This window comes from Corvus moneduloides, chromosome 1 (genome assembly GCF_009650955.1).
Source record: "Corvus moneduloides isolate bCorMon1 chromosome 1, bCorMon1.pri, whole genome shotgun sequence".
Lineage (NCBI taxonomy): Eukaryota > Metazoa > Chordata > Aves > Passeriformes > Corvidae > Corvus > Corvus moneduloides.
This window is the reverse complement of record NC_045476.1, coordinates 63,455,015-63,475,439: the sequence shown is the minus strand read 5'-3', so window position 1 is coordinate 63,475,439 and position 20,425 is coordinate 63,455,015. Positions and strand designations below refer to the sequence as shown.

General features: G+C 37.2%; 1 protein-coding gene across 4 annotated transcripts in view; it reads left to right on the top strand.

Annotated features, from left to right (window-relative positions):
- ZNF804B (zinc finger protein 804B) overlaps positions 1-20,425 on the top strand; it is a 247,183-nt gene that overhangs the window by 187,233 nt on the left and 39,525 nt on the right. For all 4 annotated transcript variants that reach the window (XR_004240899.1, XM_032112914.1, XM_032112900.1 and 1 more), the window contains exon 2: positions 13,835-13,978. Coding sequence is in view for 3 of the 4 variants with exons in the window: in XM_032112914.1 (XP_031968805.1) it covers positions 13,835-13,978 (144 nt within the window). In the remaining variant the exon portion in view is untranslated. The remainder of the gene's footprint in view (positions 1-13,834; positions 13,979-20,425) is intronic.

Here is a 20,425-nt window from a genome sequence, read left to right as displayed (position 1 = left end):
TTTCTTTCCAACATCTTCCATGGCTATGTTTTCCCTTGTACATTCCCCCTGGTGATTTGTCATTTCTTCCTTTATTTTCCAATCATCTTTTTTGTCACATTTTTCCATGCTTTCTAGATATCTTCACTCACTAAAATTTTTGCAGATGAAGTCATGCAGTTCACTGGGCTAAGGGTGGAACACGGGGTGCTATTTCTGGCACAATTGCAAACCTACAGGCAAACCTTACTCCTGTCATTCAGTGCTTGCTTTCACTTTCTCCATGGTGCTGGAAGTGTGTAGTGTTGTACTGAACTCCTCTGTCTTCCTGGTGATTAGAAAAGGGTCGTGAATAAATGCAGTACCATGTTCCCAAATGGAACAGAAAATGCAGTGGGCAAGACATGAAATGAAGGCCAAGTTTGCAAGGAATTGCTTAGCTATTTGACTTCAGGAAGGCATCCCAACCCCTGAAGGAAGGATACATAAAGGCCCATTTTTTCTCTTGTTATTTCCAGATGATATCTCATTCAACATGCTGGTTTTAAACTGGGCTCACAAGAGGCTGCTGTGATGGCTACTGCAGCCCTACAGGTTCAAGGAAGGTGCATACAAGTCCGGTGCTCTAAAGCTGAGCCAAAGTCCTGACACTGTACTCAGTGTGGAAGACAGTCAAGCTTCAGAATGATGTTTCGAATATTAAATATAAGTTTATGCAACCATATGACAAATTGTCTTAGAGATGAAGACAGAGATGACCACATGTGGACATAGTTGTTTTTTTATTTCTCTCTGTCAAACATATAGAGCAATTCCAGCAAAACTTGTCACAGTTATTCTTCTAGAACAGGATAGATATTTTGAATATATGAAAATACCTTGTACTGAATTCATAACTGGAATTTTCTATATAAAGGTCACTGAATATGGCTGAGCCTCCAGCGTTTAAGAGCTGTGTTCCTCACAAATGGGGAAAAAGAAAATTTTCAGGCTAGCAGTAACTGCCGTTTTGAAGTATGAATGTCAAACAGGTCACACCTGTCATGATGCAGATGAAGGCCTGATTGCTTTTAAATTACTACAGACTTAACTTCCTGAATGAACTAGTCACAGCCCTAATGAATTGAGCCAGAACTTCTTTAGAAATTTCCCATGGCATAGTACTTATATTAGAAACGGAGGAGACTATCTCTAAATACAGGCAATGAGGCCTGACAAAAATATTTCCTGTACATTTCTGCAGTGCACTTGTGTTTTTTCTGACATGTGTGGGAGATGGTTGGGAATACTTGTGCTAGTGAACATGTCCCATCAGATAGCTGTTGATATCAGTGTGAGCCAGCTCAGAACAGTCCAGCTACACATTAAATACATCTAATCTTGTAATGGCTAATTTTCTGTTGGGTCTTCCAGACAGTATATTGACAGTGTAGAGAAAAGCTGTTCAGGGATGAAAGTTAAGTGCAGTAGACGAAATCACCAGCAATGGAAATTCACTAGAATAGGTTGCTTTAAACCAAAATATAAGCAGTGACGTGTCAATGGAATGGATACAAAATAACGAGATTTAGAAACTGTGGCAGTGTAAAGTTTGTGCAGAAGGAAGTAATGAAAAATACCATATAAAATAACTCCCCCAGGCTTATTAATATACTTGCTATGAACAGTTGTTGGGTTTTTTCTGCCCATTCACATTAATTCTTTGTTAAACTTTTCATTCATATTCTAACTCAGTCTGAGTTACCCAATAGTTTATTAATTGCATTCAGATTGATTGTGGGTACATGCATGACATTACAGAAAACACTGAGTGTGGTCCCCAGACCCTCTTGGGAAATTCAGTCAATTCTCAATGTACTAGAGGACTGCGTTGCTGAAAGAATCATAAAGTCTTCTAATATCTCGGGTTTGAAGGGCCCAGAAGGATGGTCAAGTCCAACTCCCAGGTCTTTTCAGCACTACCAAAAAATAAACCGTATGACTAAGGTGTCCAGATGAAAACGCTGTTCCTCTGCTTCTGCTTTCATACATACAGTTACGTAACAAAGCATCATTTTAGTGAAGCCAGAAAAACCACTGAGATTATGACCATGAGATTATGACCATGTTTTTTGTTTGTTGCATTTTTTTTAAGAACAGACCGTTTACATGTAAGTTTTAAATACTGGAAGAAATGTCTCATCATTAATTCATTGAGTCATCTATTTTAATTAGATCAAGAGTTAGAGAGCTCACACACTTGTATTCATATTCATTAAGGAAATGCACCATTACCTAATAAGATTGTGCACTGTTTCATGACACAAATGGTTAGACTAACACATTATAAAAATCAAAGTTAGGAACTACCTCTATTCACTTATTTTGCATTAAAATCATTAAATATTCAATACAGAATCACAGTTAAAAGATAAAGAATCCAGAGCGTCCTTAATGATTATAAATTCAGTCATTTCTTTAAGACTCATTCTTTAGAAATAGGACACAGTAAGGCAAGAAATTTAATGATGGTACTCCTGGAGCTGAGAACTGCCCATTTGTATTTATAACAGGTGATGGTGAAGCCAGAAATATTCTTTCAAGTTGAGAGATGTCAGCCTGGCTCATTTTTCTGAAATCAAGCACGTCTACATTGCCCTGTGTTCAGTAAATTCGTGGGATTAATGGACACCCCAGGAGGCCTCATTTTACAGCATCAAGCAGCAATCAGTTGCTTGAGTTGTTGTCTCAGGAAGCCTCAGGTCTCCACAGCAGCACTAGAAGTGCTCATTACGTCTGAGTAACATTCCCAACCAAACACTTGTGGCTCTGTGTTATATAGTTTATTCATTTGAGGGAAGATGAGGATGGATCATCTATTTGTTCAACAAAGTATCTGTTTAAGATCTTTTGTGTCCCAGACACTGACATTTTATTTTAAGTTGCATGTTGTATTATACAGTTCTGTTCCTAATACCAACAATCATATATGATGAATTCAAGAGCACAATAGATGTTTGCTATCAATTTGGTAGCATATTAGTATTTTACTCACAAAATACCATACCGCTGCAGAAAAAAAATGTAGCTTTGATTACAAACAGGCATTTTCCTTTTCCACACCTTGTTTTTCTTTTTTTTCAAATCCGCCTCTGCAAGAATGTGCTCACCCTCCCTTTTATTAATTGGAATAATCTCTGTAAATCCCCCTGGATTTAATTGTATCTTCCTTTTTGTTTGTTTTGTTTTCCCAGTTATTATGCTTGTTATAGCTGGATCTTATGGTCTCATTAGAATCAGTAGCAAAGCTTCCTTTGAGTCCAGCCGTGCTCAGCTGTGCTAGAGCCTGGGCTGGAGGTGGAGACAGCTACAGCTGTGGTTTGACACGCAGCTTCTGGGAAGGCACTTAACCAAGATGTGAGGATAGGGTGGAGCATTTCAGGCCAGCATTTTTTGATAGCTCTTCATGCCCTTTTGCAACATGTCCTTAACTTGGGTCATAGCACAGACAGAGAAATTGGTAAATGGCACAAAATGTCACAACTGATTGTGAGCATGGGGGTTTCTCCACACCTCATGAAGATCAGGAATTTTCTCTAAAGATATATTCTGGCTAATTTTTTCTTTTTCTATGAATAAGTAATTAAAAATATTGCAGACTTACAGCTGATTAATGAGCATCACTACCAATTATACAGCCTGGTAAACACAGAAACTGGCAGGAAGGACCAGGATTCTGTCTCTGCCATGGATTGCAACCTGAAGGAAAGGAAGGACCAGAAAAAATAGAAGGCAAGAGAACAAAGATGCAAAGTCATGCAGGATTATCTGTAAATCAAGCAGGATACCATGGGAGGTAAAGATTCTGTTGTGTACCCCTGGAGTTGTTGTACACTGAGCATGAAAACTGTGAAGAAAACCACTTAGCACTTGGATACCTGGGCTGCTACCAGGCAGTTATTCCTGCATCATGGATGAAGAACATGGGATGGCAGAGAGTCTTACTTTGGAAATTGCCATAATGGTGGCATTAAACTACAAGTTAAGTATCCAGTTGTATTTAAAAATTAACTAATTTTATTGCCGTGTGTGCTGCAGGGTGAGTTTCAAGCCATAAGCACTTGGCTAAAATGGAGGTAGAAAAAGTCTTCCTTCCTTCCTTCCTTCCTTCCTTCCTTCCTTCCTTCCTTCCTTCCTTCCTTCCTTCCGAATTCCTTCCGAATTCCTTCCGAATTCCTTCCTTCCGAATTCCTTCCTTCCTTCCGAATTCCTTCCTTCCTGTCACACTCATGTCTTTTCTATCTCCCTCTCTCTCTTCCTCCCATGCATTTTTTCCAATAAGAATGCAAATATGCTTTCATCTAAATGAAAAGATTATTTTTTGCTTTAGGTCAGGTCATGGAACTGTAGCTTGTATAAAATTGCAGAGTTAACAAAGAAAAGTATATAGAATTTTATAACTCACGTGAATGCATTTGGGGAGCTGCAGAGGAAGAGGGATATGTGCATGTGTAAATAAACTTCTTTTTCCATTTGGACTTCATAGAGCAATTTGGAATTCTTTCTTTTTCCCTTGGATAACCTCAAGTGCTGAGAAAAACCAAAGCTTTCATAAATCCATGTTCTGGGCTTCTGTTAAAAAAAAAAAAAAATGCATGGAAAGGTAATGCACAGAAATACCCTGATTTCTGGTTAAAAACGTGTCATCAAATGCTACACAATGCAACAGTGATGCAGTATTTTATGGATGAGTTTTAAGAGAAGGTGAATGGTATAAATATAATTCATATGTATGATTAATGTTTACCCTGCAAGACGTTTTCTGAAGTAGATTGCAAATATACATAATAGAAGAAATAAATTGACCTATCCGGATTTACTAATTGTTTATTAATATATTATCATAAAAATTAGTCTCTGTTGCTATAAGCAAAGAAGCCCACTGATATTAGACATATTGCATCATTTGTGATATTGAATAAGTCTACATGAGCTGGTTTTAATACTGAGGTATCTGCAAAGAAAGAGTCTAACAATATTAAAAGAGAGAGACTTAAATGTTTAATGCTATTAGTATTAAAGACTATAAAATGCTATCTGATAGGATTAGCCTGTATTTTGTGGAAAAGGCACTTAAAGAAAATGGTTCTAGCAGCCATATATGAGTTGTGAGATAACTATTATTATGCTCATATCAAATGCTGTATTTCCTACACAACTACTGCATGATCAATATCATTATTGCAAAGTGCTTTTAGCTAACTCATATATGAAAGACACTACATATAAGTTAAATTCCATTGTGTTCTATAGAAAAAGCCTTTAGGCCAAAATGTACAAAGATCTTAAAAAATGTCAAGTACATTTAATCTGAAAAGAAGTGACTGACAAAGAAATACATCACACAATCCATTAAATGCAGTGCTAGAACATGCATTGTACTCTAAAAATTGCAAGTGGAAAAGCAAGAATGGTAAGATATAAATGGAGGACTGACTCTTCAGATTAATTGATAATACCTCAATCATCACCAAAGGAGTAAAAGAAATGATCACCTGAGAGGAGGAGAGAGAAAGTAGTATGAATCAGTGAACAAATTGGAGGAATTGACTTTGAAGAGAAGGCAGACAAAAATGTCACAATCAGATTCGCTGAAGGACTTGCATTTGTGCAGAAAAGCAGGACTATAAGGAAAAAGGGAATGATGTTTTTTTTTCTTCTTCTCCTTAACAGGAACAGTTCTTCTGTCCAACTGAAAACAACCATTTCCATTCCACCTGCATTTTTCCACAGTCATATTGACATGTAAATTCAGTGAACCCTTTAGTAGGGCATATATTTAGAGCAGTTGCACCAATCACCATATCTACAGAGTAGCTGGAAATATATTGACATCCTCTATAATTTTTTATCTTTTTAATCTTACACATGAAGCTCTTAGAATTTGCTTTTAAACACCTAGACTATAACCCCAGCTGTAAGAATCATCCATTTCCAGTTACCCCAGAAATTGTTGCATCCTCTACCACCAGTAATTTTGACAGTTCTGATGCCCTTTGTGTTCTCAGGCTGTCCTTGAGTCATATTTCTTCATCTTCTTAGGGCTGTTGCTCTAGATACCGAATTGCAAACATTTTTATTTTTTTTTCTTTAGTGGCAGTGCTTGTATTTTTAAATTGTTCTTTAATGACTTTATGCTTGGAAATTCTGTCAAAGCAATAAATCAAATGCTAATGCTAGTATTAATATAGGGCATAGATTAACAATGAGGCTCAGAGATAAAAATAAAGCAGCAACACAGTAATCATTAAGCAGATTTAGTGTAATTTTTGATTTTACTAAATCTTGATATTAAATTTAGTCAACCAAATTGCTTCATATATTCCCCCTCATAAATATATCATGCTTCATCTTAAAATGACACCTGCAACATCAATGTGAAAATTGTCCGTAAGTCTTTCCCATTGATGGTAAGCAACCTTATGGATTCCAGCCTAAATATACCGAAGACTTTACATACATCTTCTGGTCTTTATGACTGAGTATATTTCCTGGTCTATTTGGAAATTGTGTGTTTGCTGTATTCAATTTATTTTTTTTTTTAATCTGCATCTCACTAATTGGTTAATACATGAAAGCAGATCCTTTATCACCTTCTTTTACAACTGGGAGTTGCCCTGACTCAGGTTCAGGACCTCACATCTGGCATTGTTGAACCTTATGAGGTTCACATGCATCCACTTGTAGAGCTTTTCCAGTTCTCTTCGGATGGCATCCCATCGCCCAGGCATTTCAACCACACCACTCAGCTTCTTGTCATCTGCAAACTTTCTGTAGGTGCACTTGATCCCACTATGCCATTGATGATGATATGGAACAGCACTGGTCCTAATATGGACCTGTGAGGACTCTGCTCATCGCTGATCTCCATTTTATCCCTTGATTTTCTCAAATTGAACTTTCTTTCCATTTATGTTATTTCCATTCTATTTTTAATACCCTCTTTAAGCTGGCTGTTTATCCCAGAGCTCTTATTTCTGCACTGCATGCAATTCCAGGCAGTTTTTTCTCAGGTCAATAAATTATAGTTTGATAATTACTTTGTCGTAGTTTAACCCCTGTTTAAAACTAAACTACTATGAAGAAAATTAACTCTATCCCAGTGAAAACCAGCAAATACTTCTTTTAAATATATCCCTTTGCAATACAAAATGATCTAAACTCTCAAATTTGATTAATTATATATTTCTCTAAGAATTAAACTGAATACATACAATTTTGTATGTATCTTACTGTTAGGTACCTAATTACCTTTGCAGGTCAACTCTTGATCCCATTTATAGAAAATCCAATATAAGCAGCTGCCTCAGTTCCACCAGTTTCTGAAAATGAGGAGAAAAGTGTTGAATCACACTGGGATGTTTGAAAAATGCCCCCTTGCTTCAGTCTGCAACATCCACAACAAAGAGTTTTAGTGGTTATATTCTCCATTTATAATGTTGAAAATGTGTATAGAAAATCTCAAAATTCAATTATTTTATAAAGTTACCAGAAGCCACAATGTATCTTAGAAAATAAAAGATTTTCTGAAGAACTGCATAGATCTACTTGTGTTCCTTGAATTATTTTGTTCCATAAGGTTTGTTACAATCAGCAGTGATGATTTTGATTGTAAATTAGGAATTGGTTTACATGTCCTATTAGTTCCAGCAGGTTTGTACTCTGAGAGGCATGTAGGACCTGCTAAATCATTGCACTTCTCAGGATTCTAGTAGCAAATGGATGTGCATATAATTGAAAATGTTGCAGTAATAGCTGAGTGTGAGAAATATGAAGATGTATTTATTTGCAGAAGTTAGGTGTTTCCTTCTGAGTCAGCTGAGAATGACAGCATTTACTGCCTTTGGAGGAAAAATCCTTTGCAATAGGTAACTCTGTAATTCCTCACTGTTGTCCTCACAGTGGCAGAAACTATGCATAGAGTTTTCAAGCTGGAGAATGGCAGAACATATGTGAGATAAATGAAAATGTTCTGTACTGCCAGCTATTGCAGCTGAACAAATCACTTGCTTTTTATTCTATCTCCACAGTTAAACTTCCCTAGGAAAGTCTTTAGGTAAGATTACAGTCTTCTCCAGGGAAGAAAAATAAAGAGAGTTTTCAGGGAAAAGTTCATTAATTTCAACCAATCTGATGTTCAGTTACATATCCTAATATCAGGACATTTTTGTGGTACTCACGTTTCACACTGCACACAAGTACTTTGATTACTTCCTGCATTCTATCACCTGCCTGCTGAGTTTTAAGGGTCTTTTAAAATCTATCTCACTCTAGCTGCAGAGGAAAATATATAAGGACATAAAAATTATGTGCAGCTATCCCTAAAACCGGTGAACGAGGAAGATGTGGTAAACGAGCACTCAAAATGAAGGTTCTAAAATTGCTGTTTCTACACATCTACGCACAGGTCCTGACGACCCAGAGATGTTCTGCACCAATCCAGGCAATTCTATATATTTTCCTCAAAAATGTTATTTACAAGTGTTCACATTAATGATCCAATGAAAATATGAATTACAGACTGAGGTCTAGTTTGCCTAATTTGGCCATGTAACTTACTTTTAAACCTCTTATCCCTCTCTTCTGCTCAAAGATCTCTCAAGTACATCTATGCCTTTCCCAAATTGTGGGAAGCAAACTGTCTCAAAGGCTACATCTACACTTTGGTCTTCCCCAAAAAGCATATACACCCCAGGGCAAACTGTCCATATGTCCATACTTGCCCTAAGTCTCCTCAAGTCTGTCTGGTACTGTCAGGTGTAATTATTGTGTTTGTTTTGATTTCAGTCTGCATGAAGAAGTGTAAAGGCTACATTAAACCGCTGTTGGGGTAGTTCTTTTGTGGCATGGTGCTGCATGTGCTTTTATGGCATGCAAGTGTTGCTTTCTTTGGAAAAAGTCATTTGGGTTTTCATAAGACTCTGCAGGGAATGGAGAGATTGGTAGTGTCTCATCTTTGCTGCCTGTAGAGTGTGGTCCCTGCACTGAATGTTATTCTGGAACTGTAGTAATTTTTATCTCAAAGGAAAGTATGAAATGAAAAAGCCTGAGAATGAACTATCACACATGGAGTGGGAATGATAGAGGGCTAGATTCTAGAAGCCAAGTTATTTGCCAGTGTAGATGTACCAAATAGTATTTTACAGCTGACATTTCACCAATACTAAATCGAGTGGAAAAATTACCCTCAGCATCTTACTTATAACATTACTATTAACATGTCAGAATGCGATTTGCCTTGACTTTCATTGTTGAGTTTCATTTAATTTCTTTTCCACTCTAACTCTTGGACCTTTCTCCTTGCACTTGCATTTACTCAGCTATTCACAATCCCGTATTGATGAATGTGATTTCCCTGTCCAAAGTGCAGCACTTAACACACATCTTACTGAATTTTATCTTGCTGATTTAAGACCATATCTGAAGACTATTACATTAATTTTGAATCTTCATCCTGGTCCCTAAAGCATTTGTGTACCCTGTGCTGTTAATTAGTATCATTCATAGATTTCATACATAATCAAAATTCATTTTGTTATCTAAATCACTAATGAAAATATGCTTAAAAGTCTTAGATGTAGACTGTAATCTGTAGCTAATTTATGTGCTTATATTTGTCCTATTTCTCCTTTAACCTGTAGTCTGAGAACCCCCAAGAAGCCCCACAGTATTTGCATAAGTATTTAATACCTGCATTCGTATCTAATCTTCACAAAAATATATTTAAGTTACCAAACTTATGTCCCCAAAGAGGGAGCAGTCTGTCACTTACTGAGCTCTGCATTAACATAAGTTAGCTGTTCTGTCACTAAGTTTGCATTCCAGTTTAGAAACAGGTAATCAAAAGTGGGCTAATGGTGCTGTATTTTTCTCGTGTTCTATTACAAGCACCCTGCATTGGCTCTACTATCTTTATAGAAATCTATGGGTTTGTAGAAAATTGTGTCTGAAAGTTTTATTGTATCAAGTGACCTACTTTTCACCTTAGTCCATTTGAACATAGCAGATATATTTACTATCGGTTACTGAGACAAGAAATGTGGTATTGTTTTGTCTAGATCAGCATCCTTTAATGGCCATGCAGTCTATTAAATATCTATTACAGACTCTGGATTTAATAAATGATTTCTAATTGACTATATGTCAGTGGCAACATTCAAGAAGACTCAGTTACATGGGATTTTTCATTGATTTTCCCTATATTAGAAAATGAAATGTCAGCTACCATTAATTGCATTTTCACAATAAGAAGCATACTGCAAAAGTAGCTGCTAAGTGAAAGCACTTCTAGCCTAACATACAATAGAAGTTTTTTTAAAAAATTAATCCAATATATAAACAATTATTACAGTTATGTGCCTCTGTGGGTCAAATTGATGACAATCTATACATATACAATCTATAATACAGAACCATTTTGCAGGCTTCTAGAAAAAAAATGCATTCAGATACATATTCTGCACTTGTTCATCCTTGTACACCACACTGTCTGCATCCAGCACCACAGAAGTTGGTTAACCCACAGTTTCCAGGAGTTCTTACCTACAAGGATGGCATCACCCCTGACATCAGCTTACACCACTGCTGTCCATGACTCAAAGACAGAACTGCTAACTTTTATTGTCTTATACACGTGTCTACCCAGGCTATGTGTACTGAGGAGGGTGTGATCCAGAATAAAGTTTATGAGACTGTGACACTTATATTCATTACCATGGATGATCCACAGTTCAACATGTGTTGGTGCATCTTTCCTGCTTGCGTGTGTCTGCACTGGTGTAATCAGGCCTTCATGATCACGTATGTTTTCTACAGGTGTAATTCTATAGATTTTCTTTCATGCGATCGCATTTATCATGCCAGAATTGACCATCTATATAATCCTGGTGAGATGATATTAGAAGTCTGGATGTGAAAATTCATTTGACTATGCACCATTTGCAGTAGTGAAGGAAGTTCTTATGTCTTTGTAGAGAAAGAAAAATGCATGATCTTTCTAAAGTATGTGATGTGGCATTCAATTTCCCTGCATCTGATCGATAAGCAAGCAGGAAGTTACATCTTTTGCCAAGATAGACAAGCATAATTAAGCAATAAGGCAATGGTTGTGATTATCTTAGGATGCACCTGGGAGCTGCCTTGTTGCTATTTTAAAACATCTTTATGTGAAAGGAACTGTATTAATTTCTGCTGAGAAAGATGAAGTTGGCAGTTTGGAATGCTCATGAGCAGCAGTTTCAGTCGTGCTTTACAGACAGTAAGGTGGTGTGTTCACCCCAAACAATTAGACTTCTCCTTCAGCAGAAGCAAAGATGGAGCAGGTTGTAAACATTTAATTGACAGTTCAGACCAAGGGGAAAAAAAAAAAGAAGCACAACCCCTCCCCCAAAACAATTATGCTTTGGCTGGCTTCCAGTGAGTGTGAAACTTACATTTTTACCAGTTTAGAATAAAAATATGTTGCCTCCAACACTTGACTTTCAGGGAAGACATCTCTGCATAATTAATACTATTGCATCCACATTCTAATTTATGCATTTTAATTATATCAAAGGCCTGGTGAATAATTAATGCTAGCAAAACAATGGGTCTGAAGCATAAGCTGAAAAGTATCACTTTTTAATGGGCTCAGTAAATTTAAATAACTAATGAAAGCTATTTAACTATTTGATTGTGAGAATATTTCTCCTGATACAATCAAGTATTAACTACCATAACTGAGCAGTCTCTCAACTGGAGAAATCTTAGCTCAGGCTAGTTGTTTTCTGAGTGTACTACAGTTCATTGACCCACCTGAGCTATATGCTTGCAGGAAAGACATTTATTTGGATGTTTCCCCTCTGGGAGGGACTGGCATGTCATTTGTATCATCTATAAGATGTAAAATCAAAATTCCAGGCACAGCGTTCCCCTTTGACTTACTGTCTTCAAGTAGGTCAGTTCATGCAAGTTTCATGGGGAGATTTAGAATTGAATCTAAAGAAATACAATATAGAATTTATTATCTTTGAGTTCAGCAATCTAAGAATTAAGGATGTAGGCCAGGTTAGTAATTTAGAGCCTTGCAGTGGTCAGAGAGAGGTAGAAACTCTGGAGAATTTAATCTCATCCTAAAATGGGTTTTTGAAATAGATGGGATTAATAACCATTTGGCAGTGTCTAGCATTTTTCTGTTTCTTACAGAGGAAGCTGTCTTACCCATACACCTAACTTCTAGACAGCCAAATTTAGATGAAGTTAATTTCACTAGCAAAGGCAGCCTCTAAAACTATGGTGCAAAAAAGACCTACTCACACCAATCTGAGGGTGCAAAGACCAAGGCAAAGCAGACGGGCTCACAGCACAGAGCTGTGCAAAGTTCAGCGTGTCACACTGACACGTGCCAAGCATCCGGTTGCTTGGCCAAGTCTCAGACTTGAACTGTGTCACTCATTAAGAAAGTCCTCCCCCTTTGAGGGGCTCAAAATGTATGTTCATGTTGATTTGCCATACCCAAATACTCGCCTCCACCCTGCTCTGGTCCCTGGAGCAGTGCTGAGCAGTGTGATGTGCTAGGAGCAGGCTGTCCCAGATGTGCAGTGTGTCCTAGCTTTGGTGTACTCTGAGTTTGTCACGCAAAGAGTGGTGAAAGCATGTGGACAGCAGACAACACTGACTGCACAGCATGGGAAGCCTGGCAGCAGAAAGTACTCATTTCTTTAGGAGAGTAAAACGATACAGCAAATGATGAATTACTGCAATCCCTGGCAATATATTACATACACTCAAGAAATATCAGCTTGTCAATATGAATATAAAATTAATAGCTTCTACCAACTTTTTTGTTCTTGTTTTCCACATCAGAAGTTTGCACTTCAATGCAAAACGTTTAAGGAAGTGCCATAATAATAACAATATAATGAAGGACTTTTAAAAGAAATAAGATTGACAAAGGCTGCTGCCAATTTTGCATATGAGGCCCTTTATTTAAGTGCATTAATTTGAGCTCAAAAATTTTTGGGTCCTATGTTTGAAGTTTTCTTTTTTTACCTAATATTGTATATTGAAATGAAAGTATTTGATTCTCCATAGCAATCACTTGTGTCACGGGGGAGATATGGAGGGTGACTATGCAGGAACTAATTGTGTTTTCCCTGTTCTCAGCTGTGTTTGCATGAGCCTAGATATGAGCTAGTGCTCTCCTCAGTGGTTGTGGCCTGTGTCAGGTGGGCAAGAGCTACTTTCAGTTTGGGTAGGTGGGTTGATGTGTCCCCTCATGCAGATGTTGGGAAGGACAGGGAAGAATGGCAAAGGCTCCTGCAGAGCTCTCTGCTCCAGGGAAATCTCAGCCAGCCATAGCAATCTGCTGCCTGGCCCCACTGAATATTTCATAGAAGGTAGAAAGTAGAACACAAAAAAAAATCTGCCATAGTATCAGATTAAACCAGTTTATTTCTTGTGAGCAATAGTACCTGAAAGAGCGGACAGGTGTTGGGGCAATCTAGGGCTGGTGTGAGAGTTAACACTGGGAATTTACTTATTCTTCACTGCTCGGCTTCCCTGCCCAGGAGCTAGGCAGTATCCTGATGCTCTTCCTCTGCACCCCATTCCTCTCTACTTTTCTTGCTGCAGAACCTACAATGAGTAGTAAGAACAATTCCTCAAGAAACTATTCTCTTATTAAATCCAGTTTAAGACCAAAACCTCATTAGCATGTTTGGGATGGAGTCTGGTGTTTTAGCTGTCCAGTGCTTGTCCAGTGGATGATGAAAAGATCTGCTGAAGCAGGAGTTCACGAGCTCAGGTGAAGTGTCTCCCTTTGCTTCTGCCTCTGCAGGACTATGCTGAGAAGGAGAAAGCTGCAGCCAAGGCCCTGGAGGATGTGAAGGCAAACTTCTACTGTGAACTGTGTGACAAGCAGTACCACAAACACCAGGAGTTTGACAACCACATCAATTCTTATGACCACGCTCACAAGCAGGTAAACTTGACAAATGTCTTGCATGTTACAGTGGTCTCTCTTCTTTCCTCATTGATTGTGGGAGGTTTCTAAATTCACTCAAGTAGAAGACAATTCATCACTTGATGTTTTCAACTTTAACTTGCTCCTTTCCATTAAAGTAAAATGGAAAATATTCATCTTCATCACAATTTCTTTTAAGCTACTCTGACTGAAAGACCTCCATCTGTAGTTTTAGATACATGCTTAATACCAATGTCCACACTAAATTTGGTATATTTAAATGCGGAATTACTTAAAAACCACGGGTGGGGGAAAGACCACTTCCTCAAATAACCAGGTCCCTCTTCTGGATGCAGAAGGCATATGACCATGCTGTTTGAAGCTGGTTGTGCTGTTTCAAGGGCAGAAAAGAGTTTGTCTATTTGTTTTTTTAAAGCATCTGTTTCTGGAGTTAAAATCTATGTTTCATAATGTTTCTCAGGGTGAAATACATTTTGCCTTGCATGCAGAACATGATATAAAATAATCCCTAATGAGATGTTGGATTCCTGGAAAAAGATAACAAATACTAATTTTTATCACTGTTTTTGCATCAGTTTTATCACATGTGTGCGTGGTAGGTATACCTATATGTGCCTATTAACCTTATTTCCTGCATCCTAATTTTCCTCCAATTTTAGCAAAATCCATATTTCAGTTGGCAATATGGAAGGAAAATGCAATTAATTCATAGAAACACTTTAGAATTTAAAGTAAATGGTTTGTGAGGTTCAGGAATGAACATTTCTGAACCTCTGAAGTGACAGATCATACCTGCTGGGCTGACATGCTAAGCACGTGTAACTAGATTCTACAGACGTATTTTTTCTCCTGTATTTCTGCTAGTGCTCGCATTTAAGCTCTCATGTATTGCGTGCATCCAAGTTGCCAGGGAATTTGTGTCCTCTGTGTGATCACACTTGTGGGTTCGTGGGGGTCAGGAGATGTGAAATCATTAGAAGTTGCAGGTATTTCTGATAGAGGATTAGAAATAATAATGTTGAATAAAATGAGCAATGCTAAAGGCAAAAGTCCTCACTCTCCCTGAAAGCAATCTTATTGTCTTCTGCAATATCACAGAGGATGTAAATCACCCTGGAATTTTTTTGTGTGCATCTATCACAGCACTTCATTAAAAAGGTGCCTAAGGTCTGCCCACTCATCATGCTGAACCATCCTGCTGAATTCAAGCACCCCAGTCAGTTACCCATGAGTAATAATGGGACTCTTTTGTCCCATCGCTCCCAAAACAGAGTTATGTATTTATGTATTAAATCAAAAGCAATTTCTCTCATCACCATTCCATTAATTAATCCATAAAAAATTCATAATAATACGAAACAAATGCTTTTCCAGATACTAAACATGTGACTCTAATCCCTATAAATCCTCATTTGCTGCACAAAGGAATTTTTCACCCTTCAGCTGTTTTTTTAAGTCATCAGAAGTGCGTCTGAACTCAAATTGAGCCATTTCTGCTCTTTTCTCTTCACACACTTCCCCTGCAAAAAGCAGTTTATGCTAAATCAAACAGCCTACTTCATGCACCAGCTATGATTGGGTTGTTGGGCAGGGTAGGTTTGGGAAAGGTCTGTTATAAAAGGGCTTGTTTAAGCAATAAAACTCTTCTTAATTTTCAGATAAATTTCCTCCTTTAAAAGCTGCCAGACATCGTGCTGGAAACTAAGAGTCTGCACAGAAATGCACGACACATACAGAATATCAACTGGCAGTGCAAGCTCACCTCATCCTGCCCTTTCAGATGTAGTTCAGAAGCTCAGTTAGTGCAGGATTAGCTAGCTACCCTCCTGATGTGACAGGGTAATTCAGTCTCTTCTCCCATCTCACTTCTTACCTGGTCAGCCAAGTCTGGGAACAGCATTAGTTTGCTTCTAGGAACAGTGTGGATGTACCCTTTTCTCTGACTTTTATAGTGAGTCACAGAAAAGCCTCTATTCTTCATGCTTTTTTCAGAGTAATCTTAAAAAAAAAAAAAAAAAAAAAAAAATATATATATATATAATTTATGGTTTTCTCTGGGTTTAGTTAGCTCAGTTTCAAAATGTTTATTCTGGGAGGGACATTAGCCACCACAAGAGCTTCTTCCTCTGAAGATAGGTTTTCTGTTTCCCAGCAGTAATTTGAGGGTAGCTTTAGTAATCAGCATGGATATGTTCTAAATATCATTCTTCTAATGGAGAGTAAATTAAAATAAGACACTCTTTGCATCTCAGTAACAATACAGTGTAGTCCTCCCATGTGATTTCCCACTTAAATGCTACTACTTCACAATTTGTATTATAGTGGCAATGATGTTTAGAGAAGATAGAAAGGCAGAAACAAGGATATTGCACTGAGTACTTAATCATAAGTCTTTTGTTTGTCTTCCAGAGGAAGCAGATTTTATTCAGAGAATTATGGCTTTAATCTCCAAATATTGTGGTTTCATAAAATTAATTTTGTGATCCATTTTCTTATAGATGATTTCAACCAGTTGTTATAGCAGGAAGTGCTGAGTCCTGGACCTAGAAGTTGGCATACCAGCCACTGCCCTCCCTGTCCTCAGAGGCTGCAAAATGTTATGATGACAGTCTGGTCTTGTTTGCATAACTGGTCTTTCTGCTGTCTTTCTGTGTTAGATTACTCTAAAGCAGTATACTCAGACAGACTTTCTCTCTCTCTCTCTCTGCTTGCTACATGCCTTCATACTTATAAAATATGATGTATGTGTACATATATATGCATAAAATTTTGACAGACCATCAAAGATCAATGCCTACATCTTCATTATATCCTAACACTGTAATGACCCTGGAGAGTTCCAATATTATTTATCTATTTTTGAGTAACATTGTCTGACTATTAAGCAATTTTTATTCCTTTGGTTGTCTTGTCAGCATTACTTTCAACATATTTCCTGACACACTACAAGAATTTTTCACTGATATTACCTGCTATTGGAAATTAATTTATTTTAGTGCAGGGCTGGATAAATTGAACACAGAAAATGTATCTGATTACAAGTTTGCACTCCCACCCAGATTTACCTGAGCTATCTGTTGTTAAGCCTGATACTCAACAAGGCTGGGGCAGGAGTGTGAGTGAACTTCCTGGAGAAACTTTCATCACCATACAGCCCTGTGCATACATGTCTCATTGGCCCACCACATATCAGCTAACCCACTTGAAATCACAGCTTTTTTCTTTGTGTTTTTTTCTATGACTTTATAAAGTCTGGGGCAGCAGTCACAGGGAGTAGCCCATTTGATAAATCTGCAGTTTCTCTCCTCAAGCATCAAGGTGAATGATGCTTGCTCTCGCTTGCTCACGGTATTCTCTGCAGCAGAAGTTAACTGAATCAGAACGGGGTACCTTGGCTCTGCTGAAGCTACCTGAACACTGAAAAGCACGAAGGTCCTGGTGTGAATAAATTCAGAAATGATCAGGATACAGATAACCAAGACAGGCTGCTATCTGAAAATGTAATATATGTGGAAGTAGGCTAAGCTGAAAATAACATATAAGAGCAGTTCTTTTAACCCATGTTGTGTGCATCTTTAAAATGAAGCCAAACTTGAACAGAGATGTCTATTTAATTGACATTATTAAATGGAATATTTTAATAACTCCAGGTCATGCACAGTGTTCATCCATTCAGTTAACATCAAAGTAGTTGGAGCTTTCAGTATTTTGTATAAATAATCCTTAGCAATCAGCAAGGTTTTTAGATGTCAGCAAATGAGAAAATCACAAATCTGTTCCATGTACTGCAATATAATAATTGTGATGATAATAATAATAATAGAAATAAGCAGCAAAGGAAAACAAGACTGTATTGCCATCTTGGGGTTTCTGATGACAAAGCAAGTCTCTAGTTTTGTTGTCAGAATTTAACAATACAGTTATATGCATCACATTCTCTCATAAGACAAAAAAAACCACAAACAAACAAAAACCTATAAAAAGCACCCCAGAACATAAATTTTAGTGTCTTTGAAGTAGGCAGTACTAAGTAAGCAAACAGAACTTTCATTCTACTCTATTTTACATGCACATACCTGTATTTCAGTATTTATATCCATGCATACTAGCATTTGGTTATATTTTTGGCATGAGAGTCTGATTTAGTGTGTACAGCTGTTGCCACTTACTGTTAAGCCTTTATGGTGCTTGTGGATTTAAGCTCTAATTCAGGCAGAGATTTAGCTCCTGTTAAACATCAAAGCTAGAAAATATGCTTACATTTTAGCTAGCATTGCTGCTACCACCCAGAAAATGCACTGATAAGTTAACTCAGAGAAAGCTCCAGGAATAAGTGTAAATGCTGAGATCTTGTTAGTTCATCTTGAGGGTGTTTTTTCCAGCATCTCCATGTTTATTGGAGGGAAAAGTAAGTCACATCTTTTGGCTCTAAAGTAAATCTCTATTATTCAAACAATTTTCATTTGGAGGAAAGAAAACTAGTTTGGCAATATCTGAGGAATTTCACCTTAGGATCTGGGAAATTAGGCAAACATACTAAGAAATCTTCTTATGGACAAAGTAACGTGTATTTAGCTGTAAGAACACACTAATCACAGACAGGACTACACCAGCATGAAGGCTCGCTACTGTGTGTGCTTGTGTAGTCTCTGCTTTTTCCCTTTGAAAATTAGGTGGACCCCCCATTCCTCTGGCGCTCCCATGTGGACAGGGCTGAGGTCCTTCCCTGTGGCCCCTGCTCCTGTACCTGTGCATCAGATATTGGCCTTTAAAAAGCTGGTCCTTTAAAGCAGGACACTGGCCCTGCTTTTGTAGGGCCAAGTTTTGCACATGGGGTCTGTACCCTGTGGCCTCCTCAGGAAACAACCTGAAAGGTAAAAGACCTCATAATTTCTTGCTCTCAGTTAGCAAGGGTTGCCGTCTGCAGTCACCAGCATTCTACTCCTGTAACTCACAAAAATCACCTTGGTTTGATGGTTGTCAAGAAATAAATGCATACTTGTAAGAAAACTTTGACATTTCTCACATCCCTAGTAAGATTAAAGAAAAGGAGTCAAGCAAGAGAAGCAGTAACATGATATTAGATTCCCTCAAAGAGCTGGTTTATAAGTGGCTTGAAATGATACAGGAATTTTGTATATGTGGTGGTTACTGCCCTCTTTAACTACCAATGGATTACTATGCTCAGAAGCAACTATCAAATGCATGAATTGTTATATGTGTGCAATTTAGAGGGTTTAAAACTAGGCCCAGTCCTGAAAACAATTTTGAACTTTCTAAGAGGTATGCCTATAAGCAGCTTCCCAAAAATAAATTAAAATATTTGAATGCATAAAATGAAGGATACTCATATGTTTATTTTCTTTATATTTCCATCTCCAGAATATTTACCATAAATATCTTTAGTCAGATTGGATGCTTTTGACACATACATCAGAATATTGATATTATGATTCAATATAGTCAACAGTTTCACAGATTTTTTTCCATAAAGTATTCTTTAATTTCAGTGAAATGCCTGCTTATTTCTAACTTTAGACAAATTTATTACCAGTTTATATTTAACTATCTCCAGCATACAATTATTTAGAATTATCACCTCTTCCCATATTAAATTTGTGAGACACTTCTGCTTCTTTGCAACATTTTTTTTCTTTTGTATTTGGGGGTATTGATGCTGAGGAATTCTCAACTGTTATTTTATTTATTCATTATTCTACAATACATATAACAATTCAATTTTCTCTGCTCTATTCTTTTAAGCACATCTTTCTCTTCCCTTGGAAACAATATACTCTTTACATTTCTAATCTACTCTAGTTTCTTTTTATACGAACACCAAAGCTAAAAGCAAAGAATTCATTTCTATAGTCTACCCTATCATTTCGGCGTATTTTTGCCTTAAAGACACACTGTTCTCTTGCTCATTGTGAAACCAGTGATTTTCTTGTTGCTGCTTATGCCTATGGCATTTATTACATTCTCTTATTTCTGTTATATCTTAACACTTTCTTAGCTGTTCGTCATACATTGATTTTTTAGTGCACGTTCTTGTTCATACTTCCAAAAATTAGTTCCACTCTGACTGTAGCTGTTCCTGAAGAGCAAGTTTTTGATAATTTCTTGCTGAATAGTTACGCTTTTTGCACACTGTCTTTTCCATAATTAAAAGTTTTTCTCACTCTTTCAGGATTTGTTCATGTGAATGAACTTCTTTCATTCATCATTTTGGTTTCTAAATTAGTTTTGATTACAAACTATATTACCCCGTGGTACTGGATTGTTAGATACAGAACTGATTATGATGCTTATAATTGAATAATTATATACAAACACTTTGTATTTTAAGAACAAACTTTCTATTGCTCTTATTTATTGGGCTGAAATTTTCTTTATGGATCACAAGCCTTAGTAAATGACAGTAAAAATACATAATATTTGCAA